This window comes from Podarcis erhardii (genome assembly GCF_964252035.2).
Source record: "Podarcis erhardii genome assembly, chromosome: 1".
NCBI classification, from domain to species: domain Eukaryota; kingdom Metazoa; phylum Chordata; class Lepidosauria; order Squamata; family Lacertidae; genus Podarcis; species Podarcis erhardii.
Genome location: NC_138497.1, coordinates 72,441,783 through 72,461,617, shown reverse-complemented (window position 1 = coordinate 72,461,617; position 19,835 = coordinate 72,441,783). Strand labels below are relative to the sequence as shown.

Genomic DNA, 19,835 nt, shown 5'->3' with positions numbered 1-19,835 from the left:
AGGGTGCGGCAGTGAATTCCTCCCTGTTGCTTGGATTCTTTGAAGTACACACATAAGGGGGCTGTGGAGAATAATTTTCTCACTCGCTCCCCCCCCCCTCCTGGACCCCACCAATATGCCTTTCATGATCGTTTAGGAGCCTTTCTGAATGGGGTGGGTTATGGCTGACAGGGTTGGTGGGAACTACTCAGAATTGGTTTCAGGCAACTTTTGTGAAGAGGGGGCCGGAAAGTATGATGTGATGCAGCCCCGTTGTTTGTTGTTTCATCCCTGCAGCTGACAGCAAATGGTGTGAAGTGAGGCACAGGACAACACACAGTGCAGTGACTTAATATCGCTCATTGTATTCATAGAGACATTACGAGAAAGGAAGGAGACCAGGAGCAACAGGAGCTCTGTCTGTAACATCTGGTTAAGTTCTGAAACACAGAGAGATTGCTTTTGCAAACACTTTACAATATCACTCTTAGTGAAGGTAGAATATATGAATCTGCAAATCAATATTTTTAGTTATAAGCATGCATCAGCTCCTACTTCCATCTCAGGTTTCAGACTGCACAGATTATTTGGAGCATCTGTATTGCCAGTCAGCTTAACTGCTGGTGTAACTATTATTAACAATGGAATGGGGCAATCAGTTAAGCATTCCTGATTTTTGAGAGAGAGAGAGAGAGAGAGAGAGAGAGTAGTCCTAATGATTTTTTAATCAGAAGTAAGCCTGTTTGATTTAACTGAAACTTAATTTATGGGTGTGAATTTCAGAACTCAGAGGCTTAGAATATGAACCCCATTTTAAAACTGGGTTTCATTGCAAACTAGGTCCACACCTATTTCATACCTCAGGCCTAACTTGGAGTAGGTTCTCAACTCTTTGAACCAGCTCTTCTTGCCACTTCACCATCCTTCTCAAGCAAAGCTATTCTTGAAAAGTTAGGAAATGGCTGTAGGAGGGGCCTTTTTGATTGCATCATTAAGGCCTGATGGGTGCACCCTTTCCTGCTGTAGTATATAGCTGATGCAATTCCACCTGCCTCTCAACCTAATTTATTGAATTGGGAGCCACAGGAGATTTAAATCCCATGCACACTGGCAGGAAATAATGCTCAATAACATGTGCAGGAGCATCCAGACCTTAAGGATGAAGCCTTCAAAGCCTTTTCTGTCTCCAGTGAGTCTTCACGCTGCCAGTTTCTCCTTCATAAGGGTGAGTTTTTGGGGGAGTAGGATACTAAGAAAGAAGACTGGGATACACACATCTGAAAGCAAGAGGCATTAACAGAATTCAAAAACACATTCTAGCTAGATAAAAGCACTTGGCGGTTGGATAGCATGGCTGGTGTGGCCTAGAGAAGGGGTGAGACCTAAGAACAGTTAGCCATATTTGGCCCCTGGGCATGGGATTCTGTCTATTATGTAGTTTTACTGCCAAAGTGAAGCCGTGTTAGTACCTGTAAACTGCATATATTTGAAACTGCCTGGGAAATTGCTGAAAACACTTTGGAGTATCTAGGGCAACTCCCATCATCCCTAGCTAACAGGACCGGTGGTCAGGGATGATGGGAATTGTAGTCCCAAAACAGCTGGAGGGCCAAGTTTGGCCATCACTAATCTAGGGTATGGGTGTTAGAAATTACTATTAAAATAACAGCTGCAGAAGTCAGTAATTACCCATGCCTTGTCAGGATGGTATTAAATGGAAAGGTCTCCTCTAAAGTAATACATTTCCAGATCCTAATGCATGGTAATAATATAAAGTTTGTCCAATATAAGGTTTGTCCCACATAATTCATCATCAGCCTATTAAATCCTAGTATCCTGACATTGGCAGTGGCCCAGATGCAACCAAGTGAAACAGTCCTATAATATGTGCTGATAATGAAAGGAAAGGAACAGCTCAGGAAGGATGGGAGGCCATTGTGTCCATAAGGTGAACAGCTTATACTATGAAATAATGTTTCATCAAACCTTTGCTGCTTCTAAATTTATTTACCAATATAAAATCTTTGAAAGTGCTTACTTATAGTTTAGGCTTCAGATTGGCAGCCTCTGTTTAGCTTACAATGCAGCATGTCAAAAACTCCACTTTTCTCTTTCCTTTCACTTGCTAAGGGGCTATTTCAGTTGGCTCAAATCTTTCACTCTCAAGACCAGTAGAACTAGATTAATTTCAGCAGAATTAATGTGTTACCCTTTTGTGAGAATTAGTCTACGTGAAGTTTTGGCTGAACTATAGAAAATGATACACTTCTCTTATTTGAAACAAAGGGTTAATCCCAAAGTGTTTGGCTACCGCTATGGATCATGCTTTTGTGCATAAATAAAACTATGGGAACCACATGAAAGCAGTGGTTGGGTTACCACACAACTGGATATGCTTAAAACTGAATGCTTCATAAGTCTAACTACTGGGGAGCTGCAAACTTTATAAATAACTTTGCAATTGGTTAAAACCATATTAAAACCAGATGAACAAAGACACAACGAGTTCTATTTAAAGCGGGGTGTGTGTGTGTGTGTGTGTGTGTGTGTGCAGTTCAGTGAGTGCAATAATCTTGATGAAAGTAATCTAACTGGAATAGGTCTATAATTTAGAGGTGATGGCAAGTGTGGCAGTAGTTCAGGATTTGTGACTATATGCTCAGAGGTGTGGAGGACTTAAATCAAAAAGTCTTCCTTAACAGAGAAGCAGATGAGGTTTTCCACTCCCAAACAATGTAACTTGGGGGGGGGGGGAATACCGTTATTGTCAATCCGCCCGCTCTTCCTCCCACCTGCAGCTTCAGTCTTCATCAAGTAAAGTGCTTTCCAAATTCTTTGGTTTAAAATAATTAACATTTGTTCTGTTCTGAACCTTGCGCAGTACTTTTGCTAAATATGGGGTTGAATCCAGAGAGCCATTAACAATGTGGGAGGCTGTGGGAGAAGGAGGATACATGTATTTATGGGAATGCTGTTACTCTCTTTGGACATCTGAAGAATGAATGCCCAATTCTCTTAAAAAACCCCAAGGCAGTGCAAGGAGGCCAGTGACAGGTGGGGAGGCTGAAGCAGCCACACTGGTTGCACAGCCCTAAAGCCACTGCTGTACTCCTTTTCCCTGTTTTGGGTGAATTGAGAAGAATATACACCTGGCCCAACCAGGTGAATATCTACATCCTTTGTTCAACTGATACAGCATTTGGATTGTGAGGGCCATACATGAATCCACTTAATTATTGGAGTCATGTATCGCAAGCCAAACTTTGGATGTCCCACACCTAGGGCTGTATCCAATGTTGCAGCTCTGCTGGCACAAGTGTGCAACAGAACTTCTCAGACTCTTCTTCCCTCCAACCCCCTAGGTGGGGAAGGGGAAGGAAACAGAAGCCCTTTTGCGCCAATGGACACTGCATTGAAACACATCATTTTGTGTTTCTCTTTCCCATTTTTGTGAAAAATGAGCCCACCTCTTATAATCCTGATACTTATATACAGTCATACCAAGGTTACAGTTTGTAACCTTGAGTTACAAACGCTTCAGGTTACAAACTCTGCTAACCTGAAAGAGTTACCTCGAGTTGAGAACTTTACCCTAGGATGAGAACAGAAATTGTGTGCGGCAAGAGACCCCATTAGCGAAAGAACGTCTCTAGTTAAGAACAGTTTCAGGTTAAGAATGGACCTCCGGAACGAATTAAGATCATAACTAGAGGTACCACTAGCTGCATGGAGGGTGCAGCTGATGATTTTGTGTTGAGGCCTATTACATTGCTTGCAAAAACAAAAACAAATCAATTAATAGACAACAATTTCCACGGCACTTACCTTGGTCTGATAAGAATCCTCACATGTCCATTTTTAATGACTCTTGCTGTGCCTAGAATATTGTCAGAGATTCCAAGCATAGAGTGATTTAATTTGCTAATAGCCACTGCCACAAAGTAATGGAATGTCTTTGGACAATGCACAAGTTGACCTTGCAGAGAAAAATGGAGGTATTTGTAAGTTTTTCCAGAGCACTGTTATTTGTGCACTAGTTTGGAAAGCAAATCTATATGCCTGAACCAAGTACAACTATGTTGTCATGGCTACCTTAAGCCACTTGCTTAAAAGTCTGGAGTTTTGTCCTCCATTGTTTTGGGATTTAATGCCCCCAGAATTCTGCTGTGAGTGTAGAAACGACAAGCACTTTTTCTAGAAAAATATCTAAATAGGTTTTGAAAACATTCCCGTTCTGTTCATTTATTATATCTGTACTTGAACAGAGGAACACACATACACACATAAAACATTTTATTTGTATGCTGTCAAGGTGGCTCACAACATGAAAAAATGTACATAATTACAAATATAACAAAAGTAGTTGTAAACAAAACACACAAAAAGTACACAACCAAACTGAAAAAATTTCACATAAATCATAGCAACTAAAAATGTAGATACAAAATATGAATATCAGTAACAGCCACAACTGTCCCCCCAACCAAAAAGTCTGTTCAGCAGCCTTGGCTTTTGTAGCTGGAGTCAGTAAGGGCCCTGCCTTCACAGGCCAGTTGGGAAGCTCTTCCAGGACTCAGCCAATATGGTTTAGGGAAGGAACAAGCGGGAAACAAGACACTGGTGTTATTGTTTCTTGAGTGGGCTTAATATGGAATAACTTAACTTTAATGTATTGTGCATGTAAAGACAACATCCTGGAATTGTCTGCACACTTTGCAACTGGAATACTGTCCGCAGAGTGTGTAACGGTCCCAAAGGCATTTACTCTGTGGCTTCTGTAAATGACCCACATTAACAAAGTGTCTCAAAATTGGCTCTTGAAATAAATGTTGGTAACTACTAAGTTAGACTCTTGAAATAAAAGGTATTACATCACGGTCCAACTATGTATGCCATTTTCCACTTCAGCGTCTGCATACATAGCAAGGGGGGTGGGAATGACATGTTGAAATAATTTGAGGAATGGTTATAGTCTGATCAGTCTTGGTAATCCAAAAGGGAGGGGGCCTGGTGTATTATTACATTTCATATATTGTTTTTCAAGAGATGAATGCAATCAGTCATCTTCTTTCATATGGTTTAAAAACACACACACAAACCCTTGCCTTGCTGGCAAATAAACTGTTATTTAAGTACACAATCCACTGCTGTACTGAAACAGTTTTGCCAAACTTGTCCAAGTATTCTCACATGCTTAAAGATGGTATAAATATCATTTATAGCAAGCCGTTTACTTCAGACTATATGGAATGGTTTCTTGCTCCCCTGATCTAAGTGTCCCAGTTTACATTATGGCCTTTATGGCTTCTGTTTGATGGAGTGATCAGTAAAAATTTAATGACACTATAAAATAATAAAAATGTCATTAATTTACCACGGATCTTGGATGCAGTGGTTGTAAAGTTACATTAATAAACAGAATATTTTTTACAACAAAAAGCATTGTTATGTGGGAAAGAATAAATAACACACATAAATTTGGGAGCAATTTTACTGTTAGCGCACACATTATTATGGAATAGCCAATAAGTGTATAAAACATAGTATATAAAATTTTATGAAAATATATTGTGCACATCAAAAATTCAGCTTTTACCTAAGTGCAGAGAAAAGCCATTATTATGTGCTTACTGTTATCATTACTTTTCTTCCCCGAGATCACAATTTTATATTTATTCTACTTAGCTGAAGTTTCCAGCAGCCTTCTCTTTCTCTCTCTCCGCCCCCCCCTCCACCCACTCCGATTTTTCCAGTGGATGAGCAGGCTTCTTTCCCTACTTCCTTCAGTTGACTACACTAGTCCATTTCCCTTTTACACCCAGGAGGAAAGCATTGATCATTCCCACCACAGAAGTGTGGAGGAAGTTATTAATTTAATGCAAAGTTAAAAATAATGCTTGAGTAGGAGACTGGTTTGGTGACTCTGGAAATAAGGGGATAATAATCTCACAGTCCATCTGTCATCACTGGGGTTGCTCCATCATTGACTGTGATAACATGTGAATATGACGGATGGCTCAGCTTTGTGGCTTGGAACATTTAACATTCATCAGTGCTCACTAAAGGGGGCTTTATCATTTAAATATCTTTATTTAATATGCAACATCTACCTCATAGATCATCATTTCAAAGCACTTAACCAACGGTCCTGCAACACAGCGAAGCAGGCTTTAATTTTTTTTCAATAACTTTTATGCTGCCTGCATGTTTGTGCCTGACAATGCATAAATAAGTGCCTAATCGTGTCACTGAATGGAAAATGAAGGTTTGGTTGTTAGTAAAATGAATCCCGTCCCAATATGTTGTCATCCCAAAACCACGAAAGTAGCAATGAGTAGGTTTCTCTATATCTCCAAGTAGCCAAGAGTCCATTTTGTACTTAGACACAGACTGTGCTCTTTAAAAGCATTAGCCCTCTTGGTTTTCCAGGAATCATGATCTGAGTTAGAATTCTGTTCCGTGTTCATTATGCCCCATGGCGTTATGCACTTACTTTACTCAAGATATAGGCTCAGGGCCTTATGCCTACAAGAAGCAGTTTAGTTTGAAATAAACAAAAAATGAGCTCAGGGTTTCCTGAGGATAAATAAGCTATCTCTATGATGTGTAAGACAGGTGTGTGGTTTTTTTAAGTACCGTATTTTTCGCCCCATAGGACGCACCAAGTTTTTTTGGGGGGGGAAAAAGAAAAAAAAAATTATTTCCCCCCCAGGCGCTTGTGGGGCCGGCAGCGGGGAGAAGCGCTCTTCTCCCCGCCGCCCGCCTGCAGACCAGGTCCGGGGACAGCAGGAGGACGCGCTGCGCCTCCCAACTGTCCCCGGAGCTTGCGGGGCAGGCAGCGGGGAGAAGCACACGTCTCCCCGCCGTCAGCCTCCAAACCACATCGGGAGACAGCGGGATGGCGGCGTTCCGCCTCCCCGCTGTCCCCCGACCTTGTGGGACTGGCTCTGCGGCTCTCCTGAAGCCTGGAGAGCGAGAGAGGTCGGTGTGCACCAACCCCTCTCACTCTCCAGGCTTCAGCGAAAGCCTGCATTCGCCCCATAGGACGCACACGCATTTCCCCTTCATTTTTGGAGGGGAAAAAGTGCGTCCTATAGGGCGAAAAATACGGTAAGTAATTTTTGTGTGTGTGTAAATTTTCACAAGTATGTGCTATTTTCAGACATGAATATCATTAAATGAATATGGACATGCATGCTTATAAATAGGAATTTAAATAGAATTTGGGTAGGTGCATGAGAACAGCGTACACAACTGAACGTATTCTAAATTATACAGACCATTTCCTATTAATGAATTTGCAATTTGTACTCCTTTATAATTTGCTTAGTTTAGTTCAATTACAGATGTATTTATTTACCTGACTGATCCCTATGTATGTTTACTTGGAAATAATTTCCTATGTTCAACTGGGCTTTCTCTCAGGTAAATATACATAGGAGTCCAGTCTAAATTGTTCTTGTCTTCAGAAATACACTTAGGTTTGTATTTACCAATTATGTTGTAATAGGTTTTTTTTTTATTTACAGCTTTCCTGAAAATTAGTTACTATTGCTATGAGGTATACTTTTAAGTGGAAAAATGAAACCATACATACAGAATTGTAGCAGTCAATATATTTCAAAAGAATGAGACATTGAAGGTTATTACAGAATCATAGATTCACCTCAATTCTTTTAGGTATTATTACCATGTACGCTTCTCTTCCTCCCAGTTCCTGAGCCTTATCATGTAATTTTCCCTTTTCTCTTTCAGTGTCAAAATATTGATATTCTTTCAGAAACTTTCTTTTTAACACAGAATATTTTCTGGAGAAAATCAAAGGGAATGAATGACTAGAAGGATACTTCAAATGTGCATATTGATACACAGAAGGTTCTGTTGATTTTTTTTTTAAAGTGGAGTGCTATTTTCCCTCCCCCCCCCAAAGCACACACTTAGGTTTTTGCCATGAAAATTGCAGGTGTCACATTAACACTCCTTATAGAAATATTTTAAATGCAAATATTAGAAAAAAGAAAGAAAAGAAACACAGTGTACAAAATGCCAATTACTTCCCAACTGCAGGAACGTAAAGAAAGGTCTAATCCAACTCTTCTATTTAAAATGTGGGTCCCCGGGGGACAGGGGGTAGAATCATTCCTTTGCACCAGCAAAGCAAGATCCGTTCTGATAGTGAGGTATTACTATTGGACCTTATAGCATTCTTCAACTGAATGTTGCGCCTGCCTACCTAGAATCATAGAATCATAGAGTTGGAAGAGACCACAAGGGCCATCGAGTCCAACCCCCTGCCAAGCAGGAAACACCATCAGAGCACTCCTGACATATGGTTGTCAAGCCTCTGCTTAAAGACCTCCAAAGAAGGAGACTCCACCACACTCCTTGGCAGCAAATTTCACTGTCGAACAGCTCTTACTGTCAGGAAGTTCTTCCTAATGTTTAGGTGGAATCTTCTTTCTTGTAGTTTGGAGCTATTGCTTCGTGTCCGCTTCTCTGGGGCAGCAGAAAACAACCTTTCTCCCTCCTCTATGTGACATCCTTTTATATATCTGAACATGGCTATCATATCACCCCTTAACCTCCTCTTCTCCAGGCTAAACATGCCCAGCTCCCTTAGCCGTTCCTCATAAGGCATCGTTTCCAGGCCTTTGACCATTTTGGTTGCCCTCCTCTGGATACATTCCAGTTTGTCAGTGTCCTTCTTGAACTGTGGTGCCCAGAACTGGACACAGTACTCCAGATGAGGTCTGACCAGAGCAGAATACAGTGGCACTATTACTTCCCTTGATCTAGATGCAATACTCCTATTGATGCAGCCCAGAATTGCATTGGCTTTTTTAGCTGCCGCGTCACACTGTTGGCTCATGTCAAGTTTGTGGTCAACCAAGACTCCTAGATCCTTTTCACATGTACTGCTCTCAAGCCAGGTGTCACCCATCTTGTATTTGTGCCTCTCATTTTTTTTGCCCAAGTTCAATACTTTACATTTCTCCCTGTTAAAATTCATCTTGTTTGTTTTGGCCCAGTTCTCTAATCTGTCAAGGTCATTTTGAAATGTGATCCTGTCCTCTGGGGTGTTAGCCACTCCTCCCAGTTTGGTGTCATCTGCAAATTTGATCAGGATGCCCTTGAGTCTATCATCCAAGTCGTTGATAAAGATGTTGAATAAGACCGGGCCCAAGACAGAACCCTGTGGTACCCCACTAGTCACTCTTCTCCAGGATGAAGAGGAACCATTGATGAGCACCCTTTGGGTTCGGTCAGTCAGCCAGTTACAAATCCACTGAGTGGTAGCATAGTCAAGTCCGCATTTTACCAGCTTCTTTACAAGAATATCATGGGGCACCTTGTCAAATGCCTTGCTGAAATCAAGGTAGGCTACATCCACTGCGTTCCCTTCATCTACCAGGCTTGTAATTCTGTCAAAAAACGAGATCAGGTTAGTCTGACATGACTTATTTTTCAGAAATCCATGCTGATTATTGGTGATCACAGCATTCCTTTCTAGGTGCTCACAGACTGTTTGCTTAATGATCTGCTCCAGAATCTTCCCTGGTATTGATGTCAGACTGACTGGGCGGTAATTATTTGGGTCCTCTCTTTTCCCCTTTTTGAGAAAATAGGGACAACATTTGCCCTCCTCCAGTCTGCCGGGACTTCGCCTGTTCTCCAGGAATTCTCGAAGATGACTGCCAGTGGTTCTGAGATCACATCTGCCAGTTCTTTTAATACTCTTGGATGCAGTTCATCTGGCCCTGGAGACTTGAATACATCTAAACTAGCCAAGTATTCTTGTACTATCTCCTTAGTTATTCTGGGCTGTGTTTCCTCTGCTGAATCATTTGCTCCAAATTCTTCAGGTCGGGCATTGTTTTCTTTATCGGATAAAACTGAGGCAAAGAAGGCAGACTGAGGCAAAGAAGGCAAGACTGAGGCAAAACGTAACCTATAGTTACATTTCTTCTCAGTGCTCTTTGTTTCAGTATTTTTGCATATCACAACAGCATTATCTCAATACACCTTATAAAAAGGTAAAGGTACCCCTGCCCGTACGGGCCAGTCTTGCCAGACTCTAGGGTTGTGCGCTCATCTCACTCTATAGGCCGGGAGCCAGCGCTGTCCGCAGACACTTCCGGGTCACGTGGCCACCGTGACAAGCTGCATCTGGCGAGCCAGCGCAGCACACTGAACGCCGTATACCTTCCCGCTGGTAAGCGGTCCCTATTTATCTACTTGCACTCGGAGGTGCTTTCGAACTGCTAGGTTGGCAGGCGCTGGGACCGAATGACGGGAGCGCACCCCGCCGCGGGGATTCGAACCGCCGACCATGCAATCGACAAGTCCTAGGCGCTGAGGTTTTACCCACAGCGCCACTCGCGTCCCGTTCAATACACCTTATAGTGGGAAATTAATAATGACAATATAGTTTTTCAGCAAATGGGAGACTTCAAGAAACATTGAAAATGGTTGAATGTTAAGGTTATGCAAGCAGAGTGATGCAGTAAACACCTGTACTTCAATTTAGTGTACTGTTGGTTCCCACCCCCTGGCCCACCTGTTATTATTTAAACATTTTAATATTACTGCACGTCACCTCAATGTTTGCCCAGCGGTGCAAGATTCTTGATAAACCAGGGTTTGTGTTTCCGTTGGAAAATTAAGGCACAGAAGAGAGGCTGTAGTGTCTTAGGAAATATGGTTTATTTATACATATTCACAACCTGCATCTAGATAGAGTTCCCAACACTAGCATCACAAGAAATTTGTTGCCCTCCGAAGCAGCCAGCACAAATCTACAAGTAGATGAATCAGCCATGCTGTCTGTTCCTGTGGCAATGGCTGCTTCTTCAGCCCCGTATGGCATTCTACCCACTTCCTGCTTCTTCTTCCCGGAAACTCCTTGCAAGATGTCCCCCCCCCACCCATAACATCATTGCCCACTGCCACCCTGGCAACCCCCGTTTGCCCAGACTCGAAAACCTTGCTTTGATGTATTGATAACTAGATATCAGCACCTTAACAACTTCCCCCCACATGATGACCTGGCCTGGAAAAGAAGCTTAGTCTGCATTTTTACACAGTGCCTGGCATCTTTCCTTAATACTCCAAATATTAGCTAAACAATATTTTAAGAATCTAAACATCTTCTTGGTTACAGAGAACTAATTAGTAAGCAATTGTTTTCTGAAAACGATCTGACTAGAACAGCAGATCCCTCCTGGGATAGCTCAGTCGGTAGAGCATGAGATTCTTAATCTCAGGGTATTGGGTTTAAGCCTCGCACTAGGCAAAAAGAGGGGGTTGCAGGGGGTTAGACTAGATGACCCTCAAGTCCCATTTCAGTGCTACAGTTCTATTATTCTAACCAACGCAGAGAGATTTGAGCAAACAAGTGAGAGCCACTTTGCTTGTTAAGACCAATACCAGGTTCCTTAGCAATTCTTCAGGGAATAAACTTGGTACTGTTTTCCTTCTAATGTGTAAAATGCTCAGTACAGAACTAGGTCATTGAACAATAGAGTGAACAGCAATCAGCAATCTTCTTCTGCATAATGCATCAAGTATAACGTACAGAAAACTGTTCACAAAACTGAAAGCTGGCATTTCATGTCTGTAAATTCAAGATGACATGACATTTAATAGTTTCATAATAATGAACAACAGTGTTTTGTTCATTCTCAACACAATGCCAAGTTCAGTCTTAAGAAGTATCAACAAGACAAGAGAGAGAACACATTGGTTTTTTTCCACAAGAACAATACATTAATGATAACTATTTAGCACGTTGCTGCAGACAGAGTACCACTGAGGCTACCACTGTCAGAAGATATGTGCTGCCATATTGTTTCAAGGCTCTTGTCCTCTCATATTTTGAGGACATAAATTGTCTCTTGATCTAGTTTTACAGCAGAAGTTTACAGCACACAGAAATGTTGTTTATTCTGGGAACAAACACAGCCCTTTCTTTTTCTTGCTCTCTCTTTTAAAATTCCCATTGAGTTTCAGTTCAAATTTCTAGACAAAATAATAGTACCATTTCTGTCATCTAGTATTCCTTCTTTGAAATACTTGTCTTTGAAAGCCTCTTGCATAAAATTCAGACTTGTGTTTTCTCAAGGGTTCCAATGCAAACGCATATCTCGATGAGAGGAGTGGTGGTTGTGCTGGTGGTGATTTTTCCATTAAATTAGCGAGTTTTAGTAGAAAGTGCTTTTAAAGTTTTGAATTTTAGCGTGTGTTTTTTTCAAATGCCAACATCTTTCTCCCAAGGTCATTTAAGAAATATAGGACTGTGCATTGTTATTGGGCATTGCCCACTGTGGGAACAGGATGGTGGACTAGATGGACCATTGACCTTGTCCAGCAGGATCTCCTTCTTGTGTTCTTAGTAATTTCTAGAGCTTCTGCCGCAATCCCTCATTTCTACACCACAGTAATGCTACCTGCCCTACTTTATACTTACCTGAACTGTAATGGGTTGTTTATTGTTGTTAGCCGCCCTGAGCCCGGCTTTGGCTGGGGAGGGCGGGATATAAATAATTTATTATTACTATTATTACTATTATTACTATTACTATTATTACTATTATTATTATTATTATTATTAAAGCTATTGCCTAGCAATAATCAATTTAATTTTTCACACAATTATTTGTTTCATTGTGTAGTAAAATACATAGTGGTTGTGGGTTTTCTGTTAAGAGATTTAGTGAGTCAAAGGTGTTAATAAGCTAACTTCCAAAAGCCAGTTGGTACATTACCAAAGTGGTGGGGCTGCTACGTCCACATATCTTTGCCCTTATATGATAGGAATGTAGGATAGGATAACTTTCCACACTGGCATCACCCTTTCCCTGTTGCTATGGTAAATAATCATCTTGTAGACACCTTCAACATGGGCTCCTCATTACTTTAAATTTAGCAGCACAGGAAGCAAGCACCACAGAAGAGTCAACCATGGTGCTAAGATAACTTAGGAACTGGCTTGAATATTAATTCATCATACATTTAATCAGTACTGGAGGGGTATTGCATATTTGAAAACTAGATTTTGGACACTAAATTCTAAACTAATACCTGCAGTTAAACAATATCTGTGTTCTTTCTAAAAAAAAAAAAAAAGAATAGCCTGTATCTGTTACTAGTACTAGCTCATGCTTAGGTACCAGCTGTGGGATTGGGCAATGTAAGGAACAAAGATTTACCTGCCAATATGACTTGCAACCTCTGTTGGACAAGAAAATGTGGAAGTGGAAATCAAGAAAGGACTGACATATTAGTACGGAGGGCAGGGGGAGTGCAGGTGGTAGCCAGAGGGGCAGGGAAGTATAATAGAAAATGAATACACTCAAGATATTCAGACATGAACAGACTGGAAATCTTAATGTTCCTTTCTCTTCGGCAGGAAAGAACACGCTATGAGAATTTAGGCCCACAGCTATCAGGGAAGCCCAGTGAAGATGGAAAACTAGGCCCAGGAGTCATTGATCTTACAAGGCCAGAAGATGCAGAGGGTGAGTTGCTGTAACAAATCTATTGAGCCACTGAGCATTGCTTTCCTTGAGCTCCTTAAAGTTGGATGTCTTAAATGAGCATTGTGCAGCTAAATCCCCATGCACAGCTTTGAGGCATTTTGCATGGATTCTAGTGACATGTGCAAGTATAAGTTCTAGTTGTAAAATGGTTCCATACAATATGTATTCTCTGCTCTCATTATTTACACTCTGGTTCAACTCTTCTCAGAAAGCTCTCTTGAGTGAGTTTGTATGTCACCTCAGATGGGTGGCATGTGCATTTAAGTGTTCACACAAATAGTGTAATGTTTATATGGTGGCCCACAGATCATATATCAGATTCCTTGAGTAGGGACTTCTGGTTTGGGAGCAACCTACACTCATAGAAGCTGACTGGCCACATTCTTAATGTTTTGCTGGATATATTGGGTAAACCTCATATGAGCAGTGAAATGTGCATATGGGTTGGCTCAGGTAATGCAGAAATGGTCACCTGTCACCTTCAGACATATGGTTAATCCCAGCATTACTATCTTATACTGCCCCAGATCCAAACAGCTGTAGAAAAGTGGAGGCAGTGATGCTGAATTCAGTCAGAGACTACAGATGATCACTTCCTCACATATTCATAGGCAATATTCAGTAATCGGCAAGTATGGCCCCTGGTCATCTTAAGAGACCCTGCAGAACTTTTAAGCATATGTTATCATTACGATAATGAAGAAAAGAGCAAGGAAGTGGATTATCCAATTAATTGATCAATTGCTGAATTAATTACAGTGAAATTTTAATTGGAGATGCCCAGTATGAAAGGATGTGGAGTGCTGGTAGTTGTGCCAATTAGTTCAAGGAACATGCTATCTTTGCGAAAATATACTTGCACTGAGATCTGAAGGGTTGTAGTTATGATTCTGTTCAAGCCTATGGAAGAATTCCCATTGATTTCAATGGTCAAGGACTGCACACTGTAATGTTTATTTTAATTAGTTACTTGGATTGATCAGTTAAAAACAATGCCATTAATCAACTAAAAGCCTTTAATAGGTTGACAGCTCTGTTGGAAATTACGTTGCTAATTGGTCATATTTCAGGTTAGCTGTTTCTCCTTGTATGCATATTATTTCCAATATTAATTGTTTAAACTTTTTATTTCATTTGATTTTTAAATACTAAATAAAACTGTAATAAAAGAAAAGAAATTAATCAAACAAACAGCATAGCAATATAGTCCCACCTCACATATTCCTTTTGGGATAGAATAATAACTTTATAATCTTTGGATAGGCTTGTACATTATTTGCATAATATGAAATGAAGAGAATAAAACATATTTGTACTTGCTTTTCTGGCAGGAAGTTACCTCAGGGCTTCCCTAAATTAATTCATTTCCCTCTCACATCCTTTCACTTTCTACATTTGCATAACACATTATGTTATTTAGATGATTGTAGTGACAGGACAGCCTTTCAAATAGTTCCACTTAGTTTAGCTAGCTTTGTCAGGAAGAAGTGTTCAAAATAGCCTACCTCAATCTGGTGTCCTCCAAATATTGTTGGGCTCCTACTCCCATCAGCCCTAACCATCATGGCCCATGGTCGGAAAAGATGGAAGCTATAGTCCAAAACATCTGGAAGGCACCCAATTGGGGAAGACTGGTTTAAAACAAATCCTTGTGATCTTAGAAATCATATACTGCAGTGGGTCCTGAAAGAATGCTCTTAGGACAGAGCTCCATGGATCATAAAAAATCTAATAGCTCAAGGTTGTATTTTTGTTTCATTTTCAGCATGCCAGCAATGCTTTGGCCATTGACCGGAATTTGGCTTTTAAGTATTTCTTTTATAGAGAAAAATTACATAATTATAAGTAATGTAAAACCATTTATTTGGCTCTAATGTGACTCTAAGTCTGGATGGCTTCATCCACATTTGCAGCAGATTTAAAAGTGTAGTCATTGGTCAATATATGCCATGTCCATTAAAGCAAATTAAACTTAAATGTTCTTATACATATGGTTTAGAGGTGACCTAACATGAGAAAATGTTGTTTGGAGCTCTTATAATTATTATCCTGTAGTCTTTTGCCTAAAAGGCTGTAAAAGAAGCTCCAAAAATTAGTATTATTAACATCTACTGGGGTGAAATTACGTTATGTTCTAATAAGAACTTTTTTACAGCTACATTCAAACTTGATGTGTGTATCATATTCTGCAACTGTCCTTCCTAATATAAATTGTGTAAAAGGCAAGTGGAAATAGCAATTGAGCTTTAATTTTTAAAATGTGGAAATTTTCTTAAAGATCTGAACTAATCTGAATTTTCAGGACTAGTTAGTTGGCTGCCTTTAAGTTTGTGTGTGTGTGTGTGTGTGTGTGTGTGTGTGAGAGAGAGAGAGAGAGAGAGAGAGAGAATTTGCACATAACACCTAATTTTGCCCATTTCCTATCTATATAATGATTCTACCTGCAAAATTTTTGTATAGTGGTACAGTGAGCTGGGAAAGGGGGAGATTTGGATTGGATACAACCCGTTATCTATGTGTCTATGCTCTGCTTCTGGTTCCTCCCCAAACTGCTATGGGGGGGAGAGACTTATGTGTGCAATTTTATGATAATTGGGACTGGATAATTTTTGGGATTCATGGGGGAAATCTGCTTCTTAAGAATGAATGAATCATGGAACTATCAGGTACAGTGGTACCTCAGGTTACATACGCTTCAGGTTACAGACTCCGCTAACCCAGAAATAGTGCTTCAGGTTAAGAACTTTGCTTCAGGATAAGAACAGAAATCGTGCTCCAGCAGCAGCAGGAGGCCCCATTAGCTAAAGTGGTGCTTCAGGTTAAGAACAGTTTCAGGTTAAGTACGGACCTCCGGAATGAATTAAGTACTTAACCCGAGGTACCACTGTAATGTATAATTTGGTCCTTACCTGGAAGAACTTCCTTGCAAATGCAAATGGTGAGATTCCCCCCTTCAAACATTTAGCATCAGCAGGTTATTTCTCAAAGTCTAACCATACATAAAAACTGTGCTTTCCTTGTGGAACAAATGAGATGGGAGTGGAGATTAGACTAAAAGCTAATGTCACAGAGGCACTGCCTTCACTCTGCAGGTGAAGTCCTATACTTTAGGTGTAGATTCAGAATGTAAGAAAAAAGGTTGCTTTAAACAGCAGACACCTTTAAAATATGCAATTCAAATGGCCAGAACAACCCTACTGTAGACATGCTCACTTTGTTATCTATAAAGTATAATTTTATTAATACTTTAGGTAAAATTTAAAAAGGTGATTGTCAATTTAACAAATGAACTGTGGCTTTATAAGCCAATTCCCAATTAACTGTTCTAGTTTTTAAATTTAACTTAATTTATATATTGGAAAAAAATAATCAACCTTTTGTGGAACCCGAAGAAAAGGCAGCAGTTTCCTGTAGATGTGAGTAAATTTATAATATTCCAAAAAAAGGAAAGAAAAGATACTACCCCCACTCAGTTATAAGAAAAAGCTCTCTAACATCTGTGTGTTTACATCATATTTAGTAATATATTTCCTATTGCAGAAATACATGAAAGCCAAAATCGCTTAAAGTAATTTTGAGGCTCATCAGTATTGGTAGAAGGTCTAGTTTTAAAAATGTGTTGGCATTGATTTGAGCTGAGCACTGTCAAGTTCATTTTGCTATTTTTAGAAGGACAGCCATAATTTACTTTCAGGGTAAAACTAGTACCTGTTAGTTTCTTCTTCAGTTTGCATCCAAAACTTATCTTTTTATGTTTTCTTTTCATGAAAAGTAGGCCATGGAGGAAGCAACAGTTGGCATATTTTGAAGGATATGCAGGGCTGGCCCATCCATGAGGCGACATAGGGCACATGTACCACAGCCGCTACCTCCACACCCAGCTTCCTCCTATGCCCCCTACGCATGCCTGCCTCCATCACCTCCAAGTGCACTGGCTGAGGAGGTGGCTGAGCATGGAGGAGACAGCCATGGCAGCGCAAGTGCAGAGGACGCAGCAGCGGCAAACAGCCACTAGAAAGAAAGGCCATTGTGAAGCTGAATATATATATATATATAGAGAGAGAGAGAGAATAATAAGCACAACTTGGCCACTTGTTAAATATTTTAAGGTAAAAATTCATATTCTTGAAACTGTGAAGCAAGTTCAAGTATGGTGTATGACCTGAGGAGGCCTGAGGTTTCCTACTGAAGTGCTAATAGTTTTCAACCTGTGGAAGGTGACCAGGATCATGTTGATGGCTCCTTTCTTCATTGCCTGGGAAGTTCTGAAGAGGCTCCTAAGTTAAACGCCTCCCTGCAACCAAGACGCCTTTCTTATCAGAATTCCTGACTGTGTGGAGACTTCTTAGCATGCTGAATGAAATGCACTCGGGAACTTCAAAACCTCCCACTCAATGCAAAAATGTTTGTGGGTGCACAGCCTCACATCCCCTGTTAATGTTCACATTCCCTGTTCAGGCATAACACCTAACATCAAGGTGGGGAAAATTAATTGTTCTTGAGCGTTCTTTTCTCCCCCTCCCAATGATATCAGAACAGATGGTGCCGTTCTTTTTAAGGTTTAGAAGGTCTAAAAACTATAGATTATCTCCTACCAAAGAAATGACTTTTAAATTCACATCTATATTGTCAGGTAGACTTGTAAAAATGCTGTGGGCTTGTAGCTTTTCTGGACTACTTGCAAGGCTATGCTTTTGAGTCATAGCTACCACCTGCTGACTCCCCATCACTTCAGGGTGACTCCCTTGGGGCTTTCAGAAGCACTTGACAGGAAAAAGTCACATGCATTATAACAAGTGTCAAACTTTTCAAAAGGGGAACAGATAAGCCTCTTTTCAGATGGTAACTGTATATACCCAGATGCCCACAATGCTTATCACTGGCTCCTAATAAGTAAGGAAAGAAGAAGTTACTAGCTCTTCTTGTTCAGCTTCCATGTAACAGTTGAACTGGCTCTCAGAACAAGGAGTGCCACATAACTCAAGTGGTAGCAAAATTCCACTTGCAAAAACAATTCCCCTTGAAAGACAAAGAAAAAAGGTCAGTTTTTTACCTGTCAAGGGAAGGAGAGAAAGAAAAAGAGTGAAACAGACACTGTGTCCTGTGCAAGCCGATCAATCATGGCAGCCTGCCAACAGAATCCAAAACTGTGAGGTAACTTGTTTAACACCCTACTACGCTGAGGTGTAAACAGCGGGAAGTACATGCATGACAAAGCATCGTCCGCTTTTGTGACAGTTTTTCATAAAATACAGGGAGGGAAATGACTCCTGTAGCCAGTATCTGTCGCATATAAATATTTGGGAGAGTTGCTATGACAGTTGAGAGTGGAAAGGGGGTATACCACGAAACAGAAAAAGCCAACTGAAGACAAGGAAATGTTTCCAGAAGGAATGCTGAAAAACCAGGCCCTGTCTGCTTTGTTCTCCATGCACTCTTTACCTGTCTTTTGATAACTGAACAGCTAAACATTTGTTAAAGAAGAAACCACATTTTAAAGTATTTAGGCCTCACATATGTAAACAACTCAAAACTGCTTCTTCCTACTTAACGCCACACTTAAAATATGCTACACTTTGGAAAGCATAGCAGTTGCATTCCTTTCACTAGTCAGGATACTGACTTTGGTATTCAAAAACACATGCCACCATGTGATGAAGTTCCCATTTTCAGATATAATATTAAAGGAGTACAGTGCAGGATAAGCAGAACTTTTCAGTATCAGGTATTTGCAGATAGTAACACCATAGAGGGCCTCTGTTATAGCATACTTAGTATTATGATTTATCCAGCCCTGAGGCTGCAGTCTGCAGCCAGCTCTATAGGAAGTACTTTTCCACAGGCTATGCAACACTATATTTCAATGTATTGGCAAGAATATATACATTTGCCAGTATCACTGGCATCAATAAATATTCACAGTGCAACTAATCACTTCATACATGAGCATGTGTGTGCTTTTCCCAACATGGGAATTATTTTCGTATGGGCAAAATTTAACACAGAATGTCAGTGTACCCATAAAAGGCAGCTTGGCATACATGCAGAGGATCTCCCTGTGATTAGGAATCCTGTACAATCAGAGTTTCCAATGATAGGTTGGGGTGGGGGGAAAGATAGGATCTTACAGGAAACATGGAAATTTCTTTAACCCACATTTTAGTATGTTATTTTCCCTAATGCATGCATATTTATGCACACTTTACCCTAGTATATGCATTTTTGTATATGTTACTTGGCTGGAGAACGGCTTTGCAGGTTTTTTACAGGTGACATCAACTTGCACATGGAAATCTTTACATATTGCATTTGCAAGCA

The 19,835-nt window shown here is 40.4% G+C and overlaps 1 protein-coding gene and 1 long non-coding RNA gene across 22 annotated transcripts in view; one reads left to right on the top strand and one right to left on the bottom strand.

Moving 5' to 3' along the window:
* Nucleotides 1-19,835, bottom strand: part of LOC309330847 — a 134,468-nt gene that overhangs the window by 30,425 nt on the left and 84,208 nt on the right. For 2 of the 8 annotated variants that reach the window (XR_014151617.1, XR_014151619.1), the window contains exon 3: nucleotides 3,805-3,856. The exons of 3 other annotated variants lie outside the window; for them this stretch is intronic. This is a non-coding gene — a long non-coding RNA (uncharacterized lncRNA). Of the gene's footprint in view, nucleotides 1-3,804; nucleotides 3,857-14,737; nucleotides 15,124-19,835 lie in introns of those variants that run through there. 3 more of the 8 variants (XR_014151616.1, XR_014151620.1, XR_014151623.1) reach the window with 3 other exon arrangements.
* SOX6 (SRY-box transcription factor 6) overlaps nucleotides 1-19,835 on the top strand; it is a 481,944-nt gene that overhangs the window by 425,316 nt on the left and 36,793 nt on the right. For all 14 annotated transcript variants that reach the window (XM_081840681.1, XM_081840683.1, XM_081840680.1 and 11 more), the window contains one exon: nucleotides 13,388-13,496. In XM_081840681.1, coding sequence (XP_081696807.1) covers nucleotides 13,388-13,496 — 109 coding nt within the window. The remainder of the gene's footprint in view (nucleotides 1-13,387; nucleotides 13,497-19,835) is intronic.